The 21,609-nt window shown below is 38.4% G+C and overlaps 1 protein-coding gene across 3 annotated transcripts in view; it reads left to right on the forward strand.

The window, feature by feature from the left end:
• The window catches only part of Dcdc2 (doublecortin domain containing 2), a 133,519-nt gene extending 128,531 nt beyond the window's left edge, over positions 1–4,988 (forward strand). For all 3 annotated transcript variants that reach the window (XM_048348382.1, XM_048348384.1, XM_048348383.1), the window contains 2 exons: positions 1,318–1,608; positions 4,414–4,988. In XM_048348382.1, the coding sequence (XP_048204339.1) occupies positions 1,318–1,608; positions 4,414–4,518 (396 nt within the window). In that variant the 3' untranslated portion in view covers positions 4,519–4,988. The remainder of the gene's footprint in view (positions 1–1,317; positions 1,609–4,413) is intronic.
• The last annotated feature ends 16,621 nt before the right edge of the window (positions 4,989–21,609 follow it).

Here is a 21,609-nt window from a genome sequence, read left to right on the forward strand (position 1 = left end):
GGAGATAAGAGTCTTATAGACTTTCCTGCCAGGGCTGGCTTCAAACCAAGATCCTTAGATCTTAGCCTCCTGAGTAGCTGAGAATAACAGGCATGAGCCGCTGGTGCCTGGGTAAGGAACTTCATTTTAAACAGACCATAAGAATTCATGATTCCAACTTTTTCTTCTTCAAAATCATATGTGGAATTTTATTTTGGACAGCTTCATTTGTTTTCCTCTTTCACTTCATAAACTGGAAACATTGTGCTACCATTATTGTTGCAGCAATTATTTGCTTAGGTAGAAGAGAATTGATTTTTAGAATTGGAAATGAGCAGTAATCATTAAGTCCCAAACTCTAATTTGGGACTTGAAAAGGATAGGTCTGTGATTTTAACATATAACGAATTATGTGTTCTTCCTACTCTAAATTTAAACACTGTTATTTTATTGATGACAACAAAGAATATGATAGTTTTAGGAAGAAATGTATCATAAATGGAAAGACAGAGAGGGATTTCTATGTTCTTAAGAGTTTGGGATGTGGTAGGTATTGTGCTTGGCATCTGACATAACACATGTCATTAAATCCCCACAGAAGTTTTATTACCTTCCCATCTTACAGATGGGAAATTAAGTAGTGGAGAGTAAGTGCCTGGTGAGGGCTTAAACTTGACTGTCTTTACCTTCTCAAAGTCTTGGCTCTGGACTTGGCTTCCTGTTTTCTTTTAAAACTGATTTACATGTACACTCCCAAAGCAGTAAAAAAAAAAAGATTAATTTGAGTTTTTGAAATAAGTTTTGAATTTGGAGATTAAGCAGTCAATTCTCTTAGGTCTTGTGTGCAAAGCTGCCCACATTCTGAGTTTGCATCCTGGTTTCTCTAGCCTACAGTGCTGAGAATGAAAACCTTTTCACAAAGACCTATTTTTTGCTTCCTCCTCTGAATCAGACATTCCCCTAAATGTTGTCCAAGGATCTTGTCACTTAGTTTTCTATCTGTCAGGGCAATTACAAGCACTGGTTCTGGAGTTACATGCTTAGTTCAAATTCTGGCTCTTCTAGGGTACTTTGGACTATATTCTTGGGCTTCCATTTCCTTAATTTTCTCATCTTCAAAAAGGGAACACTCCCAACCTCACAATACCGTTGTTAGCTTGAAGTATGGAGTGGGGTCGGTATTCAGCTAATGTAAACATACTATACACAATCAGTATCATGCAAGTGTAAGGTTGTTTTACTTGACTGTTAAATGATAATTATTATATCACCTTAATACGCATTGGAAAACTCTGTTATACTAATTAATTTTCTCCATTATTTCTTTTGATCCATCAGAGGCCGGCAGAAATAGTTGATGAGGAAGAAGATGGAGAGAAAGCAAACAAGAATGCAGAACAGAAAGACTTCTCAGGAATGAATGGAGAAGTTGAAGATGTGGGTAGGGAGGCTGGCGATGCCCCTGACCAAGTTGAAGAGATACAGGTTAACAGTGAGAAGGAAGGCCCAGCTCATGTAAATGGAGGCCCTGATGAAGAAAATGGAGAGGAACTGAACCAGATTAATGAGATTCAACAGACCATGGAGGAGGAAAGAAAGTCTCAAGGAGCTGACAATGGACAAGAAGAGGTATCTATTCTCCTGCTTACTTGTGTGTGCACACCCATTAGGACTTGTACCAAAGCACTATGGTAGAGTAGGGAATATCCCATACTATTTAATTTCTTTCAGCTTTTACTTATTCCAGCCATTTTACAAATGTTATAAGCCCCTTTCTCTTCCTCTCCTTCCCTCTCTTTCTCTGTCTCTCTTTTCTCTCAGATTCTTATAAAATGACTAAAAAGTCCATTTAGCTCACTGAGTAACATTTGCTCTCAGTTCTTGTGGAATGTGAGACATGATTAATAGGGAATTAACAAGAGATATAGGACAAATACACAATAGGCAATAGACACTTATTGAGAGACTCAACTTACACTGTATTCAAGACACCTTTAAGAAACTTTGCAAGGTAGCTGTGTGAAACAACAAAGCTTTAGGAACGTCCATGTGTCCATTGTTTATTTTTCTCTTTATTTTCCTTTCTGGAACATAAATCATGGCTGCAGGGTTTGGGAAAGCTGGAGCTGATCTTGTCTCCTTGAATGGTGGCCCTTTGGGGGCCATGGAGACCCTAGAGCATACTTTGAAAACCAGTTTATTCTAATCTTACCCCCCAGTTTTCAGTCTAGTGGGGAAGACAAGTTATAAAGGAGGTGATAATACCATTAATAATATATAAGAAATCCCAACAGCAGGAATGAGGGTTGCTACTGGAGAAAAGCTGCCTTTGCATCTTGAATTTCTCTACCTGCTTTTATCTACTGGATACTTGATGGTGCTTGGTGCAGTATTAACTATGAATTTGTAAATTGTAGCAGGAAGCTCAAACTAGGGGTGCATTAGGAACGGGCTGGATTAATGAGGCATGAGTGCAGAGCTGCTGCATTTTACTCTTATCTCTGAAAAATGCTCAACTAAAAAGTAGAAATATGCTTTTAAAAAGAAAACTCACCAGGGAATAAGGAGGGCTGAGAAAGTTAAAGCTTACACATAAGAAATGAGTCTGCTTTCAAAACATGGGCAGACTGTGGTGCCAGAAAAGGTATTTCAAATCAGGTAACTGGAATCATTTTGCTCTACCCAGATAGGAATTGTGGGTAAGTAAGGAGAAACTCTTTCAGTGTTAGTAGTCCTGGCTTTTAAGTGCCCAGTGACAAAGACCTGGGCAGGCCCAGGTGCATACAACTCTGAGCCCTGAAACTAGGGCCTTATTGTGTAAGGCTTTAGAAGCCAGAGGCATGGATCTAAGCATTAACATTGGAGACTTGTACTGCTCTGAACTGTAATCACATGGCCTTAGTACTTGGAAGCCACAGTAATCACCAACTTCTAGCAGAAATGGGTGGAGCAGATATAATGCCTGTTAGTGTTATAGTCATCCTACAGACCTGCCGTGCTACAGTGGCAAGTTTTGCATCTGTTGAGCCTAGGGTTTCAGGATTCTTGGCCCTTGATAGCAACAAGTGTTATAACTTTCAGGCCTAGGATGCCTGAGACTCTTGGCAGCTCTGTGCAACCCTTCCAGTGACAGTCGATTCTCTAATTTATTGATAGTTCTCACTGTTTCTGTTGCCTCTCCTCCCCATTGCTACTTGCCCTGGCTGTCCTCTGGAACTCCCCAGTGACTATCACTGCTACTGCTGCTGTTGTGGCTGCTGAGGAGGCAGCTATGATCACTATGCTGTTTCTACATTATCAACTCTTCCTTTGATTTTCTTTCTTTTTTTTTTTTTTGGCCAGTCCTGGGGCTTGGACTCAGGGCCTGAGCACTGTCCCTGGCTTCTTTTTGCTCAAGGCTAGCACTCTGCCACTTGAGCCACAGCGCCACTTCTGGCCATTTTCTGTATATGTGGTGCTGGGGAATCGAACCCAGGGCCTCATGTATTTGAGGCAGGCACTCTTGCCACTAGGCCATATCCCCAGCCCTGATTTTCTTTTTTTGATAAAAAATCAAAAATAGGCAAGAAAAGCCCAAGAGAGAGAAACCTTTTACAGGGACAATGCAGGAGGATGTCTCCAAGCTAGCTCACAAAGTGGGTCAAGGGGCCTGCTTATATAGCCTGGATGGGGTGGATGGGAAGGGCGCTTGCACCAACAATCGCTCATGCAAATGAGGGACTATGTTTGCACCAATCACAGGCTTCCTGCTGGGTCACCAAAGTAGGTGCTTACCCTCTGGTCTTCATGAATGTGGCAGGAGAGTCATCTGGAGTTCCCAGAGGCTTATGATGACCAAAGGCAGGGTGCATGCTGGTTGATAGTCATGGTTGGGACAGTATCTTCTGGAGCCAGAGTTGTGTTTCAGCAACAAGAAACTTTGGTTCCTGTGTAGCTTCCTCAAGGTGTCTGTGGAGTGTTCATACCAGGGCAGTTTGGAGAGCTGATAATCCTTCACTCAAGGAAGCTAGTGCAGCAGGAAGAGGTCTAACAGCTGTCGTAGTTACAAATCGCCCTTTCCTCAAACATTTTAGCTGACTTAAAGGAAAATCACTATTAAAGGGGTGCTTACACTGAAGGTCTATCATTATCATCAGCAGTGTTTTCATGGTATCAAACAGTCCCTTAACAGTGTTTTACTCTTAGCCCAGTATGCTTGGGGAGAGGTAGGACATCTTTGTGTTTAGAGCTTTGGTAGACATAGAAAAGAATGGAAAAATCAATGAGTAATGACAGTCTAATAACCAAAGGGAATCAAAGAACTATTTTTAACTGAGTACTTACATGATTTCATAGAATGTTTTAATATGAAGATATACTTTTCTTTGTAAATTTTATTAGCTTTCAAAACCAAAGAGCTGAATATTTTTGTTTTGACTTATTTTTTTTCTCCAGGCTGATTTAGACTCTCAAAGACCGCCAAGGCCAGAAGTAAAAATCACTAGTCCACAAGACAATGAAAACAACGAACAAAACAAGGACTATGCTGCCGTGGCATAGATGATCTTAAAAAAGAAAGTATATGGAATACAAGAAAAATGAAGGGTTCTCATACTTGAATAATAATCATATAGTTACTGATAACATAATGGGATGGGATGGTTGGACATTACTTGTTGAATTTTAAAAACCAAGGCTTGTTAGAAAGATTAGATAAGTTCTAGCTACTAAAGGAGAGTAACTTCTCTTTGTGGAAGATGTTTTAAAATGTGCATTTCAAAGAATAAGAGGGGCAGACATGTGACCACTTGTGTTTATAAAGGATAAAAGAATAGGATCACTGCTATTGCATATTTTATTATACAATTAGAAGTGAGATTCTTCGATGGCAGATTGTTCTAAAATCATTTATCTAAGAAAGCATAGAATTTAAAGAGTTGGTAATAGGAAAATATGTATTATTTCCTTAAAGCAATCAACTCTTAGCTGAGCAAATGATAACTTAGTTTCAGAGATAATTTAGAGATAGCGCGAGACTGAAATGTTCCCACTACTTATTGATATCCCTTTCTTTCTTCCTACTTAAGCCAAAACACTAAACTAAAAAGGCAAGATGAGGTGTTCATTTTGGTAGGAGGAAACCTTCATCTAGAATTTAGTTATCGGTATTGTCATGTCTTTCCTCTAGTGCTTTGGGTTTTAGTGCTGTGGCTGCAATGTCAAGACTCAGGAAGGGATTATAAAGGAAAACCCAATTATATTACTGAGCATAGATTGGTGGTTTATAAATTTTGGAAATCCTATGGATTTTCATTAATCCAGTCTCTCTTTACCAATAATACCTTTTCCTATTCCCCCTCATGATATTATGTTATTATTTTGGAAAACACAATATTGGTTAAGACTGAATTTTTCCAGGACTCCTTCCTTCCTTCTTTCCTTCCTTCCTTCCTTCCTTCCTTCCTTCCTTCCTTCCTTCCTTCCTTCCTTCCTTCCTTCCTTCCTTCCTTCCTTCCTTCCTTCCTTCCTTCCTTCCTCCTCCTCCCTCCCTCCCTTCTTTCCTTCCTCCCTCCCTCCCTCCCTCCCTCCCTGCCTGCCTTCCTTTCCTTCCCTCCCTCCCTCCCTCCCTGCCTGCCTTCCTTTCCTTCCTTCCCTCCCTCCCTTTCTGTCTCACTCTCTTTTACAGAAAGCAAAAATAACATAATAAGAAGGAAAGAGTAGGATATCAGATGAACCTTTGACTAGCCAATTTTATTTGCTTGCACTTTTTTTTGTTCTATTAGGACTATCTTGTGATATTTCTGCCTGTAGAGCTATCAGCAAATGTTTATTCTCCTGATTATATTTACCTTTTCAAGCTGATTTCCTCCTATAAACTTAGAATCCATCTGAATGGAGTTAGTGAAAAAACCTTAAAAATTGTCATGATGAAACCAGTTCCTGATTACAATTTTGTGGACTGATTAAATTAATTTACTCTCATCTTGTGAGGTATGTGTGGAGAAAATGGAAATTGCATTAGACTGATGGTCATTAGTAGAGGTGATACCTTTCTTCTTTAAATATAGGAATAATATATTTTTCTCATAATAAAGCAGATTTTAATTATGTAGAAGTTATAAATTTGAACAGAGTACTTTCATAAGATTCATTATTAATCCCCTCAGGATTTAATCATCAACTATCTGGAATCAAAACAGTTGTCATTTATCTATACTATAAAGAAATTAGCTCTATTTTTTTTCTAACAGCTACTTTAGCTTTTTCTACAATGGGAAGTATGTAACAGTATTGGAAAGTAGTAACGACTCAAGAATGTAGTAATCTGGGAGGGCAAATGATAAATGGCATAAAATCTAGATTGTGTGTCTTACCAGGAAACAGATTATTAAAAAAGAAAGACAATATAAAGCACTATTAATAAACACTTCATGTTATTAAGAAAATAATCCACTGGCCTTTTAACATTAAATTCTAGCACTATTACTGGGCTTTAGGGGTATGATTTTGAACAGTTAATAAAAATATAAATAACAAATTTTAACTAGATTTCAAGGTGATGTGTTCTCTTTTCTTTCTTCAATGAAGAATTTCTCTTGTTTTTCTTTAATAAAAGTATTTCTGTCTTCCTTCCTGCTCTTTGCTCTATTCATGCTATGAATTTTAGGTTTTAAGGAAGCATTTATGAGTCATTTTAATGAAGTACAACATTGATATTTTACTGAAAAAGAAAAGCTTGAAAATTGTAAGTATACCTTATGAATGTATAGAACCAACAACAGAACCAGAAGAGTATAAAAGAATGACGATATAGTCTTCTCCTTTTGGATGTACATATAAAATTGTAACCTATCATGAAGGAATCAATAACTTACCACGTTATAATTGGTGGCAAGCATATTATTAGTCCAAAAAATATGGCACTTAAGCAAAAAAAAATGTTTTACTATGAGTTAAAATTTTGGTCATTGCTCTGAGGACTACTTCAATAAGTCAATTCACCCACTGAACGTGGTAGCTCCCTCTGAGACAATGATGGGCGCTTTCCATGTCAGTCTAGATCCACAAATTGAAATTTCCAGATAGATTAGGGGTCATTTATGAGAGTAGATGCATCATGTATTGTTTTATGGAGCAAGAGGGTTATGAAGAACTTGTTGCTTTTTAAATAATTACCAAAATAATGTTTCAGAATGTTTTTGATGCTGTACATACAGATTTCCTACTTTTCATTTTATGTAATTGCTTTCTTAAACTTACTTGGATTTTAAGACACTTGTAAACTACTGCTTAGTGAAATTGGAACATTAGGAATTTTGCTGAACAAATAAAAGATTTTGACCAAAGTCATTTTCAGACTAAGGATGTCTTATGTGGATTAACATCTGCTAAAATATTTGTTGAATACCTACTGCCTTCTAGTTATAAAATGTAATACTGAGACCATAATAACGTTTTACTCATTTCTGTGGCCATAAGATGCCTTATGATCTAATGTTCTTACTTAAGAAATGTTAGAATCCCAGCATAGGAGGAGCATGATACAGTTATGGTGCCTATTTTGTTCTGAAAGTGTTAATTCTTATTCTGGTATATGAAAGATGAGCCATTCTATATGTGACTTAAAGGAAGTCAGATATCCCTATGGGCTCAAAATTGTGAAGTCATGTGTATATGAAATTATTCATACTAATTTATTTACTGTGTTGCTTGAAAACCAACATTCTCAAAAGTTTTTACTAGATGTACTATCTTATATAGGAAAGATGAAGTTTGTTTACTTAGGAAAATGATCACTTCCTTTAGAAGAGTGGCTGCAGGACAATATGATAGGTCCTTCAATTTGATAATCAGTTCTTTTTTTTTTTTTTTCTGCCAGTCCTGGGGCTTGGACTCAGGGCCTGAGCACTGTCCCTGGCTTCTTTTTGCTCAAGGCTAGCACTCTGCCACTTGAGCCACAGTGCTACTTCTGGCCATTTTCTGTATATGTGGTGCTGGGGAATCGAACCCAGGGCCTCATGTATATGAGGCAGGCACTCTTGCCACTAGGCCATATCCCCAGCCCTGATAATCAGTTCTTTATGGGATTTAGTTCTATGCTTTCATGTGTTGCTCAACAAATAGCAGAATCAGAGTTTAAAAAGTAGAGTAGTGATTGACTAGAAAACATCACATCTGAACTGTGGCCAATCCAAACAGAAACACAATAGATATATATCAAATACTCACACAGATGCATGCACACACTGTAAAGCATCCAGAAGACCTCCTCAACACAATGTTATTAATAGAATAAGGTTCTTGTGGGTGAAGTTGAGGGAAAGCAATGCATAAAAACATGAGAGCAAATGTTAACAAATGACATATATCATGGTGCTTTAAATATTCATTTCCTGAGACTAAGAGATTTAAATTTTCTTCTAAGAATAAAGGAGTTACCAGCATTTTAATGAAAAATTATTCTAGGAAGAGATGTTAAACATTTAAAAATCCTATTTAAAAAATAAGACGTACATGTCTTGTTTTCCAGTTATAGAATATACTTTTCCTCAGCCTTAAGCACAATATACTTTAGGTAGAGAATATTTTGTGTCAACGCTGCCTTTTCATAAGATTAGTTACTGTTGGGTGAAGTGTGTGTGTGTATACATGTGTGATTTATGTGATTTATCAAGGGCTACTTTTGGTGTGAGATAAGCATGTGTACCACATGTTCAGTTTCAGTGCAGAAGCATTTAAGCATTCTGGTATGATTCTAATGTCTTCTTGGAATGAAGCTAATATTTTAAAGATTAGCCTGCTTCTTTCAGGCAATGGGTACAGGCAGTTCATTGTTACTGAGTATTATTTTTATGAATTCAAGATTTTTTGCTTTAAAGAAAGCCCTGGTATATAGATGAGTGATATGTATGTATGTATGTATGTATGTATGTATGTATGTATCTCCCAACATGAAATTGGTATATTTTTTCCTATGAAATTTGAGTAACAGATGGAGAAGGAAAGAATGTCTTCATATGTTAATGAGAAAACCCCACTAATTGTAGTGTGTCATAACATCTTATAGGAGAGGGCACTTAAGGAAGAATTTTAGAAAATCTGATTAACAAACATTTATAAAACCAGGAAGTAATAACAGGGTTCCATTGTTTCAAGTTAACAATGACTTAGCTTTAATCCATGAATGGGCCAAATGAATTTTCTGAAGTCTCATCCGCTTGAACCAACAGTTTGAGTGTTTCAATTATTATCACAAACGCAACTTTGGAGAAGGCTTCTTTTGTTTCCCCGTTCCATAATTTTATTTGTATCTTCAGTCTTTAAGATATACAATAACATAAGTAATTGTTGATGATGTAGGTAGGGTTGAATTTGAGCTCATTATTTTTATAGGATTTATGTGTAGAATGTCTTTCTGTGAGGAAAATTATATTTTGATCAAATTATGAGCAGTTAGGCTTTTACTTCTGGTCAGTGCATGCTTTAAAATGCTCATTCATGGTATCTTTTGCATGAGTAGATTGATGTGTGATACAATTAAAATGTATTTGCATGGTTTGTGGCTTTTTATGATGTTGAATTGCTAACATTTCATGTATTAATCTGTTTTTCATAAACAATAGAAACATTTTGGCTTATGTAGAAATTGAACACATCAAAAGATACATTTTTGTATAGTATGGGCATTCAATTTCATTGTCACTTCCTACAGTTTCACATATAACTCGTTTGTTTCATAAAAATTTCAGTTATATTTGAAAAATCTGTTTCTTTGTGAAAAGATTTTCTTACAGACACACAATTCTGGAAGTTTTGTGATACATAATGGTATGATACACAGTACATGTATTTTGTACACCTACAGGAACATATTTATTCTTTCGCACAGAGTTTGGTTGAATTTCAGGTTGGAGGACATTTACTGTTTTCATGAATAAAAATAATTTTATTTTCCTTTCCAAAACATCTAAGTACAAAAATTATGTGATTTAGATCTCATGACTGTGGAGACTGCCTCTTCTGCACTTTACTGCTTTATCTGTATCATTTTGTAAGAATACAGCAAACCTCAACAATGACGGGAGACCCAAATTTCCAGAAAAAAATCCCCTTAGACTACATGGTTAATTGACATGACAAACTTTTCAGAGCTTGCAGTGAGTGTGATTTCTACAAGGCATTATACAATTGCTAGATACATTTGTTATTTTATGCATATTTGTGCAAATAAACACACCACTTTCCTTCAGATTTCTGTGTATTTCCCTCCTTTCTTAATGGACATTAGTCTATTCAATTGTTGTACAGTCTATCAAATGCTCAAACTCAATCATCCATTAAAAGGATAAAGAGTACAGGGATGTTTTATATTTTATTGTCCATTGAATTTTACAAATTCATTAGTGTATTAACAACAAAAATGCTTTAAAAATAGAAAACCAACAAAATTCCACTAAATTTAAAACTAGAGGAGCCATCTTTCCTTGGTTTCATAGCATTGACTAAGGACAAGTGATAGGATTTTCCCAGTTAATCTATTTTTTTCCTTCATTGCCTTTGAATGTGGAGAAGTCTCCCTGAGCAATCTTGTTCACAACCATGTCTTAATTACCTATGTGCTGTTACTTCCCAATTTGCATCTCCACTCCAGCTTCAAATGTGTGCAACTCAGTTGGCTCCAAGTTCCCCAAATGCAAATGTCACATTCTCTGGAAGACTTTTGTATTCCCATATTGCCCTTCCTGTTTGATGACATGGTTGACATTAGCCTAGAAAACTGGGGCCATGTTAGAGGAATGCCATTCTCTCACTCTCTACATCAAATAAGCCTTCCATTTCCTTTTATTTATCTGAAGTTTGAGACATGTGTGTTCTTTGTTTATGAAGGGTCACTTTCCTGATCCCATGTATTGGCCAAGAGAGTTTCTCTTCATTGATCTATGTGTGTATCTCATGTGTTGGGGATTTTCTGTTATTGCTTGGAAAGAACTTCAAATATTCTTCATAACCTTTGCCAATTATGTATTTCACAAATATCTTTTGCAGTCTATGGTTTATCTCCCCCTCCCCCAAAACGGTATAATCTAAAAAAGATGCTAATATTGGCACAGTCAGATATAACATATTTTAATATGTTCTATTTATGCAGTAATGTAACTGAACTCTGAAGTCAATTATATGTTATAATTCTAATTATTTTTAATTTTTCTTTGTATTTCTTGTCTTTGGCTCTGTTAATGTGATGTATTACATTTAGTGCTTTACGTATGTTAAACCAGCCTTGCATCTCTAGGATAAACCCACTTGACAATGTGTGATGTTTCTGTTTGGCTAGTATTTTATTGAAGAGCTTTGTATCTATGTTTGTCAGAAAGATTGGTCTACATTTCTGTTTGTTCATTGGGACCTGGGCTTTTCTTTGCTGGATGGCTATTACTTTCTTAATCTCATTGCATGTGATGGGCCTGTTTATTTCTTCTTGATTCATCTTAGGCACTTCGTATGCCTCTAGAAATTTATACATATCTACTAGATTTTCTATCTTTTGAATCCTTCATCATTTTTTGAATTTCATGGATGTTTGTTGTAATGTTTCCTTTGGCATCTCTAATTTTGTTGACCTGAGTCTTTTCTTCATCAATCTAGACAGTGCTCTGTCAATTTTATTGATTTTTTTCAAAGAACCAGCTTTTTGTTTTATTGATTTTATGTATAGTCTTTCAGTATTTATTCCATTAATTTAAGCCCTGATCTTTTAGTATGTCTGTTTAGTAGCACTGGATTTAGCTTGTTCCTGTTTTTCTAGCTGCTTTAGTTTGTATCATGAGGATATTTACAAGAGCTGTTTCTGTTTTCTTTATGTGCATGCTTAGAGCTATAAAGTTCCTCACAACACTGCTTTTTCTGTATTCTAGAGGTTACAGAATTATGTGCTTTCATTTTCATTGAATTGTAACTACTTTCTGATTTGCTCCTTTATTTCTTTGGTGATCTACCTGTTGTTTGACTGTGTGTTGTTCAGTCACCATGTGTTTGAATGTTTTTTTTCTTTTTATTAAAAATTAATATTATTGTTATTCTAAAGGTGATATACAGAGGGGTTACAATTACATCAGTCAGGTAATGAGTACATTTACTTTTGCTCAGTTTCTTCTGTTCCTTCACTGTCTCCCAGTCCCTCCTTCCCATCTCCACCCATGAGTTGTATAAGTGTCCAGTGAGTTCCACAGCTGCACTTTTTCACCCCTTTTCCTCAAGTTCTGTACCCTAGCCCATACCCTTCCAATGACATACGTGTGAATACACCATAAAAAAGTAAAGAAGATCAAATCATCAAAAATAAAAATTACACAAGAGATTCCTTGTTTCCATATCTTGGAGAGAGAGAGAGAGAGAGAGAGAGAGAGAGAGAGAGAGAGAGAGAGAGAGAGAGAGAGAGAGAGAGAGAGAGAGAGAGAACGAACAAGCACATTAGCATTGCACCTTTGCATTTCTCACCTAAGAGTATTCTGTTTTGGTCTGTGTGCGAGTATCTTGAATCCTGTATAATTTATCATATCCCAGTATATTCTAGATCTAATTTTCACATATAATAATGTGTGGTTTGACACTCTGAGCTTGACTTATCTCACTTAGCATGATCTGTTCTAGTTCCATCCATTTCCCTTCAAATGACATAGTTTTATTCTTTCTACTGGCTGTGTAAAATTAGATTGTGTATAGGTCCCATTTTTTTTTATCCACTCACCTATTGGGCATCTGGGCTGTCTCCATATCTTGGCTATTGTGAATAGTGTGGCAATGAACATGGATGTGTGGTGTCCTTGTCATGTTCTGGCTCATGATGTTCAGGTAGATGCCCAGGAGTGATAAGACTGGGTCATAGGGAAGGTCTATGTTTAGTCTTTGAGGAACCTCCTGACTGCTGCCAGAGTAGTAATAGTTTCCATTCCTTCCAATAGTGCAGAGGGTTCCTTTTTCCCTGTATTGCACCAACATCTACTTTTGTTCGAATTCACAATGTTGATCAATCTAATTGGGGTGAGATGGAATGTCAGTGTTGTGATTTGCATTTCCCTTATGGCCAGGAATGATGAGCATTTCTTCATGTGTTTGTCATTCTTACCTCTTCTTCTGAGAAGACTCTCCTTAGCTCCCATGCCCATTTACTGGTTAGTTTCTTAGGTTTGCGAGGAGTTAGTTTCTTCAGCTCTTGTATGTATTGGATATTAGGCTTTTGTCTTAAGTTTTGCTGGTAAAGATCTTCTAGTCTATTGGTTGTCTTTGTAGTAACTTTGTCCTTAGCTGTGCAGACATTTTTTGTTTCCCTTTTATCTGTTGCACCTCTGTGCCCCTGGGTTCAGAGACTGCTGGGGTCATTCATATTGTGTATTAAGTTTAGTGGTGGTGGAGTATGATCATTGGGTGAATCTCTGTTGTAGTTTGTGTTTGGCACCTTTCAGCTCAAGGTGGTGAAAACAGGATAACTAGGTTCTGGCCAGTTTTTAGGGCTTTTTGGTCTGGTGTCTGGCCTGGGTTTAGGCCTAGTGGCAGGTTCCTGTTATGTGATGTACAGCAGTCAAGTGTCCTGGCCTGTATCTGTGTCTGGAGTAGGCGGGTTTCTGCTAGTTGTAGTGGGGAGGTTGTCCCAGCCTGATGCCTGGACTGGCATCAGTTTTCAGAGAGGCTGGAAGTAGCATTCAACACTCAGACCTTGTTTGAGCAGGATTGGGGGTGGGGGACGATTGGACATCCTACTATGCCTTAAGGGGAGGTTGTTCCCACCCAAGTCCTGAACTGGTGTCTACTTCCCAAAGGGTGGGAGCTGCGTTCAAAACTCGGGTTCAGGTGTGGACCTCAGAGGGGGCAGGCTTCCACAGAGTGGGGCAGAGAAATCATCCCTGCTTGAGTCCTGGACTGGTTGGTGTCTGCTTCCCATGGGGTGGAGAGCTGTGGTGCTCAGGCCTCTAAGACAGGCAAGAGCCCAGGAGGGGGCTGATTCCTGCTGGATGGGGCAGGGAAATTGTCTCGACTGGAGTCTCAGACTGGCATGTACTTCCCATGGGGCCAGGGGCTGGATTGAGGCCTCTGGGACAGGTGGCTTGCCACAGGGCAGGGCGGGGATATCGTCTCTGCTGCTTTTTAGCAGGTCAGTGTTTTTTCTTCTACTGCCTTTAGCCATAGCTGTGAGGCATGCACAGCCCCCTAACCAATATTGGTCCCTGTGGCTGTAGGTAGTTGCGGGTTGTGTCAGGGTTATGTCCCAATGGTCCTCTGCAGGAAGAAGAAGGGGCAGGAGAAAGGGCTATAGCCTCTTTGTCCTCTTCAAGTGTAGTATTCCTGCTCAGGTGGGAAGGAGAGTGTCCAGGTCCAGCACTCTGGGTCACTGCCAGCGCTGGTCTCCCGTGGGACAGGTGGCGTCCTTCACAGTTTCTGGCGCTGGTTTGAGCGGACCGGATGCATGGTGGGGAATGGTTTCTATCTGGATGCAGCAGTCTCGCATTCCTGATCTGTAACTCCGAATCTTCAGGTGTGTTGCTGTCTGCTCTGGGCAGGCCTAGCTGGCACTGCAGGTGCAGGAAGGGTGACGAGGGGGAGGCACGTCTCAGTATTCCATCATTGAGTAGGTTAGGAATATTCTTCTTCCCTCTTGTGACTGTCTTTATATTTTCCTTGTTCTCTTGAGGTAAAGTGACATGAACTTTAAGACCCTAAATATCTGATCAGAGATTGCTAAAGTGATCCCCTGTTGCTTCCCTGCCATCTTGGCACTACTTCCCGAGTGTTTTGGCTGGTAAGATCTAATTTAATTCCACTGAGATCAGATCAGATAGGATGCAAGGAGTTATCTCCATCCTTTTGTGTTTGCTTAGGCATGTTGAATTTCCTAGAATATGATCAGGTTTGGGGAATGTTCTATGGGCTGCTGGTTGTTGGGTGAAATAACTCTGTAGATGTCCATTAAGCACATTTGTCTTATTGTGTCATTTAATTCAGAGGCTTCTTTGCTGATCTTTTGCTTGCTTTTGATCTTTCCTTTGGGGAGAGTGGAGTGTTCAAATCTTCTACTATTATTGTCTTGGAGTTTATCATGTTCTGTAAATCTAGGAGTGTTTAATGTATTTAGTTGCTCTGTTGTTTGGTACATATATATTAACCACTGTGATTTCCTGTTCTTGGATCATTCTCTTCTGTAATATGTAATGTCCTTCCTTTTTCTCCCACTAATTTTAACTAGAAGTTTACTTTATCAGATAACAGAATGGTGATTCCTGTTTTCTTGTGGAATGTATTTGCATGAAAGATCTTTTTCCATTCCCTCACTTGAACTTTGTGTTTATCTTTGACTATGAGATGTGTTTTTTGAAGACAACAAATATTTGGATCTTGTAGTGTGTGTGTGTGTGTGTGTGTGTGTGTGTGTGTGTGTGTGTGTGTGTGTTTTAATCCAACCTGCTATTCTACCTCTTTTGGCTGAGGAGTTAAGTGTGTATCATTACAATGGAGAAATATGTCATGTTTCCTGCCATTATTTTGTTATTTTCCTGTAGCTTGCTTCTTTCTCTTTTTGTATTTACTAGTCTCTTATTGATTTTCATTCAATGCTGTTTCCTTGACTTTGATTATTTTCCACAGATAATATGCTCTCTTTAGTATCCTGTGTAGTGCTGGATTACTGTTCATGAATACATGAATTCCTTTTTTAGTTTTTGTTTGTCATGGAAAATATTAGTTTCTCCATCAATTGTGAATGTTAGCTTCACTGGGTACCCTAGTTTTGGGTAGCATGCGTTACTGTTCAGAGCCTGAATTATACCACTCCAGGATCTCTCTACATTCAGAGTTTGTGTGGAGAAATCTACAGTAATTTTAACCTTTTCATTGTAATAAAGCTCCCTTGTTAATTTTTCTGCATTTATAATTAGTTCTTTGTTTAGTAAGTCTAAGGTTTTCACATCAACAAGTATTGATCCTGTCAGGAGTTCTGTATGCCTCTGTCAGGTGGGTGAGATTCTTCTGAGATTGGGGAAGTTTTCTGTTATTGTTTGTTCAGTAGGGTTTTTGATGCCTTTAGTTTTGATTTCTTCTCTCATCTAGCCCAATTATGTGTATTATGTGTAGATTTGATCTTTTGGTGGAGTCTGCCAGTGTCCCTTTGGAATGTTCTGAGTGTGTTTTTGTTTCCGTGCTCATGATTTTTTGTTCTAATACCTCTACTTTATCCTCAACTTCTGATACCCATTTTTTCCTTTGTTTATTTTCTTGCTTATACTTTCAATTGTGGTTTGCAATTGGGAAATAGAGCCTTTTTATGGTGTCTATCTCTTTGTTAATCTTTTCTTTCATTTTCTTCATTGAATTATGTTGATGTCCTCTTGGATGTTCTGTATTTTCTTCATCATTTCCTCCCAGTATTCTATTTATTTATTTATTTATTTGTTCATTTATTTTTTTGGCCAGTCCTGGGCCTTGGACTCAGGGCCTGAGCACTGTCCCTGGCTTCTTCCCGCTCAAGGCTAGCACTCTGCCACTTGAGCCACAGCGCCGCTTCTGGCCGTTTTCTGTATATGTGGTGCTGGGGAATCGAACCTAGGGCCTCGTGTATCCGAGGCTGGCACTCTTGCCACTAGGCTATATCCCCAGCCCAGTATTCTATTTATTTGTGGAACTGCCCTTGTATTCTGCCAGTTCTTTCCTCATGGCTTTAATAGTTCTCTTGTTTTTCTTCTTTTCTTTGCTGTAACTAGAATCTAGCCTCGAATTGTTGATTTTTAAGAGTGGCATGTTGTCTTGATTGTTCATGAATTTTGTGATCTTTCACTGTGATTTACACATCTGGGTTCAGGGTTTGTAGAGACCATGAAGGTTAAGTATGAGTTCATGGGCTGAGCACTGTGTCCTTAGTGTCCCCTGGAGAGATGTGGGCAGGCTTTTGGGTCCAGCCGAGTGCTGTCTCCAGCACTATATGTAAAGGTGTCATTCCCGGGGATACAGACTTCTGGTCCTAGTTAGGTGTGAACCACGGTGCCATGGGCTGCTGGTGGTGTCCTATGCTAGGATGATCAGGCAGGCTTTTGGGGCCAGCTGACCCCCAGCACTGTGGGTGAGGGCATTTGTCCAGGAGAGCACTGAGGAGCTTTTGAGGCAAGCTAGGCACAGATTCCAGGCATTATGGTTGGGGATGTCTCATGTAGGAATGCCCCAGAAGGCTTTCGGTGCTGTCTGGACACAACCCTTAATGCGGTTTGCATGAGATCTTGCGAGGGAGTACCCATGCACAGACCCATTCACCCCAGGGCTGTAGGTGGCCTGTGATCTCCTGCTTGGAAATGCAATAGTGGGATTTGGGGCCTGACTGGGCACAGAACTCTGGCACTGTGGTTGGCTGGCAGGGTCCTTCTTGGGGATACATGGATTGGCACAGACCCCTGGAGGGGCTGCATGGGAATGCACTTGCAGGCTCTTAGAGGCCCCAGGTGTCTGCTAGTGTCCACTAGAGACCTGCAGGGTCCATTTCTGGTGGACCATTGGGGTTAAGGGCCTCATGGAAATTCCTGGGGGTGTGTGGAGGGTGGTGTAGGGTGGTGTTAGAGAACCTGCTATGTCCCCTGGCAGGCATTAGGTATCTGCCCAAACCCTTCAGCTTAGAGGCCCCACTGAATAAGTTCCCAAGGTTAGAGGCCCTTCCAGACTTTTGTAGTTAGCTCCTGGAATGGCTTTGTCTCTGAAAGTGAAATTCCTATTGAGCTCTAGTGACTGCCTTATCCAGTGCTGAGATTCAGCTTGTGGGTCCCAGGTATGTTGTTGTTGTCTGCTGGTGAGGTTGATTCACTGGCGGGTAGTGAGGGGAAAAAGGAGAGGGTAGCGGAAAAGAAAAAACAAACAAACAATTGGGATGACTTTCCAGCTAGAGCCTGTGGCTGCAACACAGCCTGCTTCCGTTTCTTTGGGTTTGTTTTTCCCCTGATAGAAGCTTAAATTTGAATCTTCATGGTTGTTGCCAAACTGATTCCTCTTTTTTCCCCCCTTTTAAACTGTTATACAGGGTGGTTATGGTTATACAAGTCAGATAGAGTACATTTCTTTTTGGGCAATGTCACCACTTCCCTCACTCTTTCTCAGTTAATCCCTGTCACTACTCTACCATCTTTATTCCTCCTCCTGATGTAAATTTCTAAGCTCAACTTGTCAATTTCTGTGAAGAACACCATTAAGATTTTGACTCAAGTTCCATAGGGTTTTAAAAATAACATTCAAATGTTCTGTTTATAAATTTGAGATATGCATTTATTTATATCTTAAAAATGCTTCCAGAAATTCTTCCAAAAATTTGTGTAGTTTTCTTGTAAAGGTCTTGAACATCTTACTCCTCTGTGTCTTATTGTTCTGTGGCTTAGTGCTAATGGGATGATTTAAAAATGTTTTCTAATTTTTTATTCATGATGCTTAAAGATCTGGTTGGTTTCTGTAAATTGGTTTTATATTCAGCCATTTGTGGAACTCCTTTTTTTTGAAGGGCATTTGTAATTTGTCTATGATTTTAATGAAGAATTTTATTATCTAAAAAATGACATTTGTAACTGTGTGCTTGTGGCTCTCATGCCTGTAATCCCACCTACTTAGGAGGCTGAAATCTACAGGATTTGGTTTGAGCCTAGTCTGGGAGAAGCATTTTTGGAACTTCATCTCAATCAATAGATTGGTGCATGTCCATCAACCCATCATCCCAGCTACAGTGGGAAGGACGACTGGGAAGATTGTAACCCAGGCCACCTGGAACAAAAAGTGAAGACTTATCTGAAAAACAATCAGAGCAAAAAGGGATAGAGGCATAGTTGAGGTGATAGAGCACGTTCTCAATGAGCAAGCATGAAACCGTGAGTTTCCAGGAATACCAAAACCAAGAATAAAATTTAACATTGGTTTCTCTTCAAATTCTTTAAATTATTTTTTTCTTATAAACCGGCTGTGACCTGTGAATGCAAACAGACATGAGAGATATTTGCATCTCCCTCTGAAATGAAAGCTTATGCTATTTAATATTAAGAGTGGTGTTTGTTGAGTGTTATATCACTGTTGTAGTTACTTTCAACATGCCATGTGAAACCCTAGCTTTTTTGGTTGATGATCCTCTTCTATTCTCTTCTTGTGGTTGTCCCTGCACTGTATCTCATCTGAGTTTCCTGGATACTGTATATACCGGTATTAGAACTAGGGAAGGGAAAGGAAATATCAAAATTGAGAGACAAAGGATAAAAAGACAAATGATTCCAAAAGCAATACTTACAAAACCATTTGGTGAAAACCAACTGAACAGCTCAGGGGGAGAGAAGGAAAGGGGGAGGGGGAGGGGGAAATGAGGGAGGAGGTAACAAATTGTACAAGAAATGTACCCACTGCCTTACATATGAAACTGTAACCCCTTTATACATCACTTTGACAATAAGTAATTACTAAAAAAAGAGTGGTGTTTGTGCAGATTTTTGGTACATTTCATCAAATGACATTTGTCTTTTACTCTTCATTTTCTAAGAGGTGTTTTGTGTGAAAACTTTGAAAAGATGAATTATATGTATATTTTATGAAACTGAATCCATTAAATTTCTCACTCTTTCTTGTAGTTCTTAAATGCTATGAATTGTTTTACTTTTTATCTGTTAAACCATTATTCCATTGGTCATATACACAGTAATCAATACATATGTGCAATTTGTTATGATTCTGGGTTTGACTTAGTAGTATTTAAAAACTTGGATTTATGTTTATAAATTGAATGAATCTCTTTTACTTTTTTCTAACACATGCTTTACCAGATTGTATTATCATTGTTATGTTTGGCTGTATGGAGGTCTGGGCCATCTCTTTCTTAAGAGATTGATTCCTTATAGAACTACCTCAGATTGGTATTGTGTGTTTATCTTTAAAGTTGAAAAAATGCAGTTTTCTTAAATTGGTCATGTCTATTCAGGTTTTATATTTATTGCATTCAATTGTCAATTTTCTTAAAATGGTTCATTTCTCTCATAGTTTAAAATACATTTGTGCATAGTATTTGCCCATAGTATTCTTTTGGAACTTTTAAAGACCCATATCTTAATTAATTCATACACTACATCTTTTTGTTCCATATGGCCACAGACTTGCTTTTTTAAATTTTTTTTAAAAACTATATTTTGATTCTTGGAACTGATTATTTTCATTAGAATTGCCTTTCATTATTTTTAATATTAATATTTATTTTGGTTTCTGTAACTTGCTCTGTGTGTGTGTGTGTGTGTGTGTGTGTGTGTGTGTGTGTGTGTGTGTGTGTTGGTTCTCAGATGTGAAAATAGTGCCAAAGGCCCTTACTTGGCTTTTGTGTTCAAGGCTGATGCTCTCCCTCTTGAGCCGTAGCCACACCTCTACTCCCTTCTATCACTCCTTAAGCTGTATGACTGGCTCAATACATTTTGGCTTTCTTTATTTTGAACATATGCTTTTGAGGCTTTAATTTTATCAGTATGTCTCACATTAGCTATAATGACAATATAAAATATTTGTTGGCACGTGACTCAAAACAGTCTTTGTAATTTTCCTCTACTGACTATTTCTCAATTGATTCATGGGTCAACAGAGTCAACTCTTAAGTTGGGGAGGATGTGTTGTGCCATTTTGATTGGCTGATGCACTTATATGCTATGAGTTTTGACTTATGACTTGCCCTTAATTAGACAGATGCTACTTTGACCAGGACAGTCCATTGTTGCATTATTGGGTTGGAATCAAATCAATGGCTGTTTAACATGGGAGGTAAGGATGTCAACCTTTGACCTAAAGGTGGGAATCACTTGTGTTCCACAGCTCCCTACAAAGTTAGGCAGAAGCTGTTTTTCAGCTGTACCACATCCTTGCTTTACTTACTCTTCTGCCCTCTTATACTTTTCCCATACCTATTCAGGGTGTTCCTCCCATAAATCATAAATAAATTGCTATTTCCATTTCTGCATCTTGGTAACTCCACCTAAAACAGGAGTACATTAGTATCATGGGCTTTGGAAACTAGGTAGACTTCTGAAGATGTATAGCTTGCTGACCAGACAGCAATGGGTACCCTATCCTTGGGGTAATAGGAAGCAGCGATGATAGCAATATGGTAGCAATGATGGCTGATTTTCACCTGTGGCTAACTGTGGTGGTATATGGATGCAAAGAGATGCATTAACTGGTGCAGTGTTTCTGGAATTCAGAGATCTGTGAAGAAATAGAAACTGTGAGGTAGACTATGGAATCAGGTTCCTTTTGCTAAGTGTACTTTAAGAATTAAGGAAAGAAAAATGATGGGATTAAATCTACTAATCAGTAGTTTAGATCTAAGTTTGAAATTCAGAAAGTCTTGTCAGTAGCATTTAAATGAATTCTTCTGTATTCAAATACAGATCTGAAGGCCAAGCCTAGGATTTAAGAGCCTGGGTGTGTGCTCTATGGTGATGTCAGATCCTTTATGGGGAATAACCTGGTGTGGGGATATCTGAGTAGATGTACCTGAGAGCTCGATGGCAGATCCTAGAGCAGACCTGAGGATGTTGGATCAAATACTGAGGAAAATATCGTGGAATAAAAGGGAGGCTTTTTTTTTTTTTTTAAAGGGCATGCTTTGGTGACACTTTTAAC

Source organism: Perognathus longimembris, chromosome 6 (assembly GCF_023159225.1).
Source record: "Perognathus longimembris pacificus isolate PPM17 chromosome 6, ASM2315922v1, whole genome shotgun sequence".
In the NCBI taxonomy this organism is placed as follows: Eukaryota; Metazoa; Chordata; class Mammalia; order Rodentia; family Heteromyidae; genus Perognathus; species Perognathus longimembris.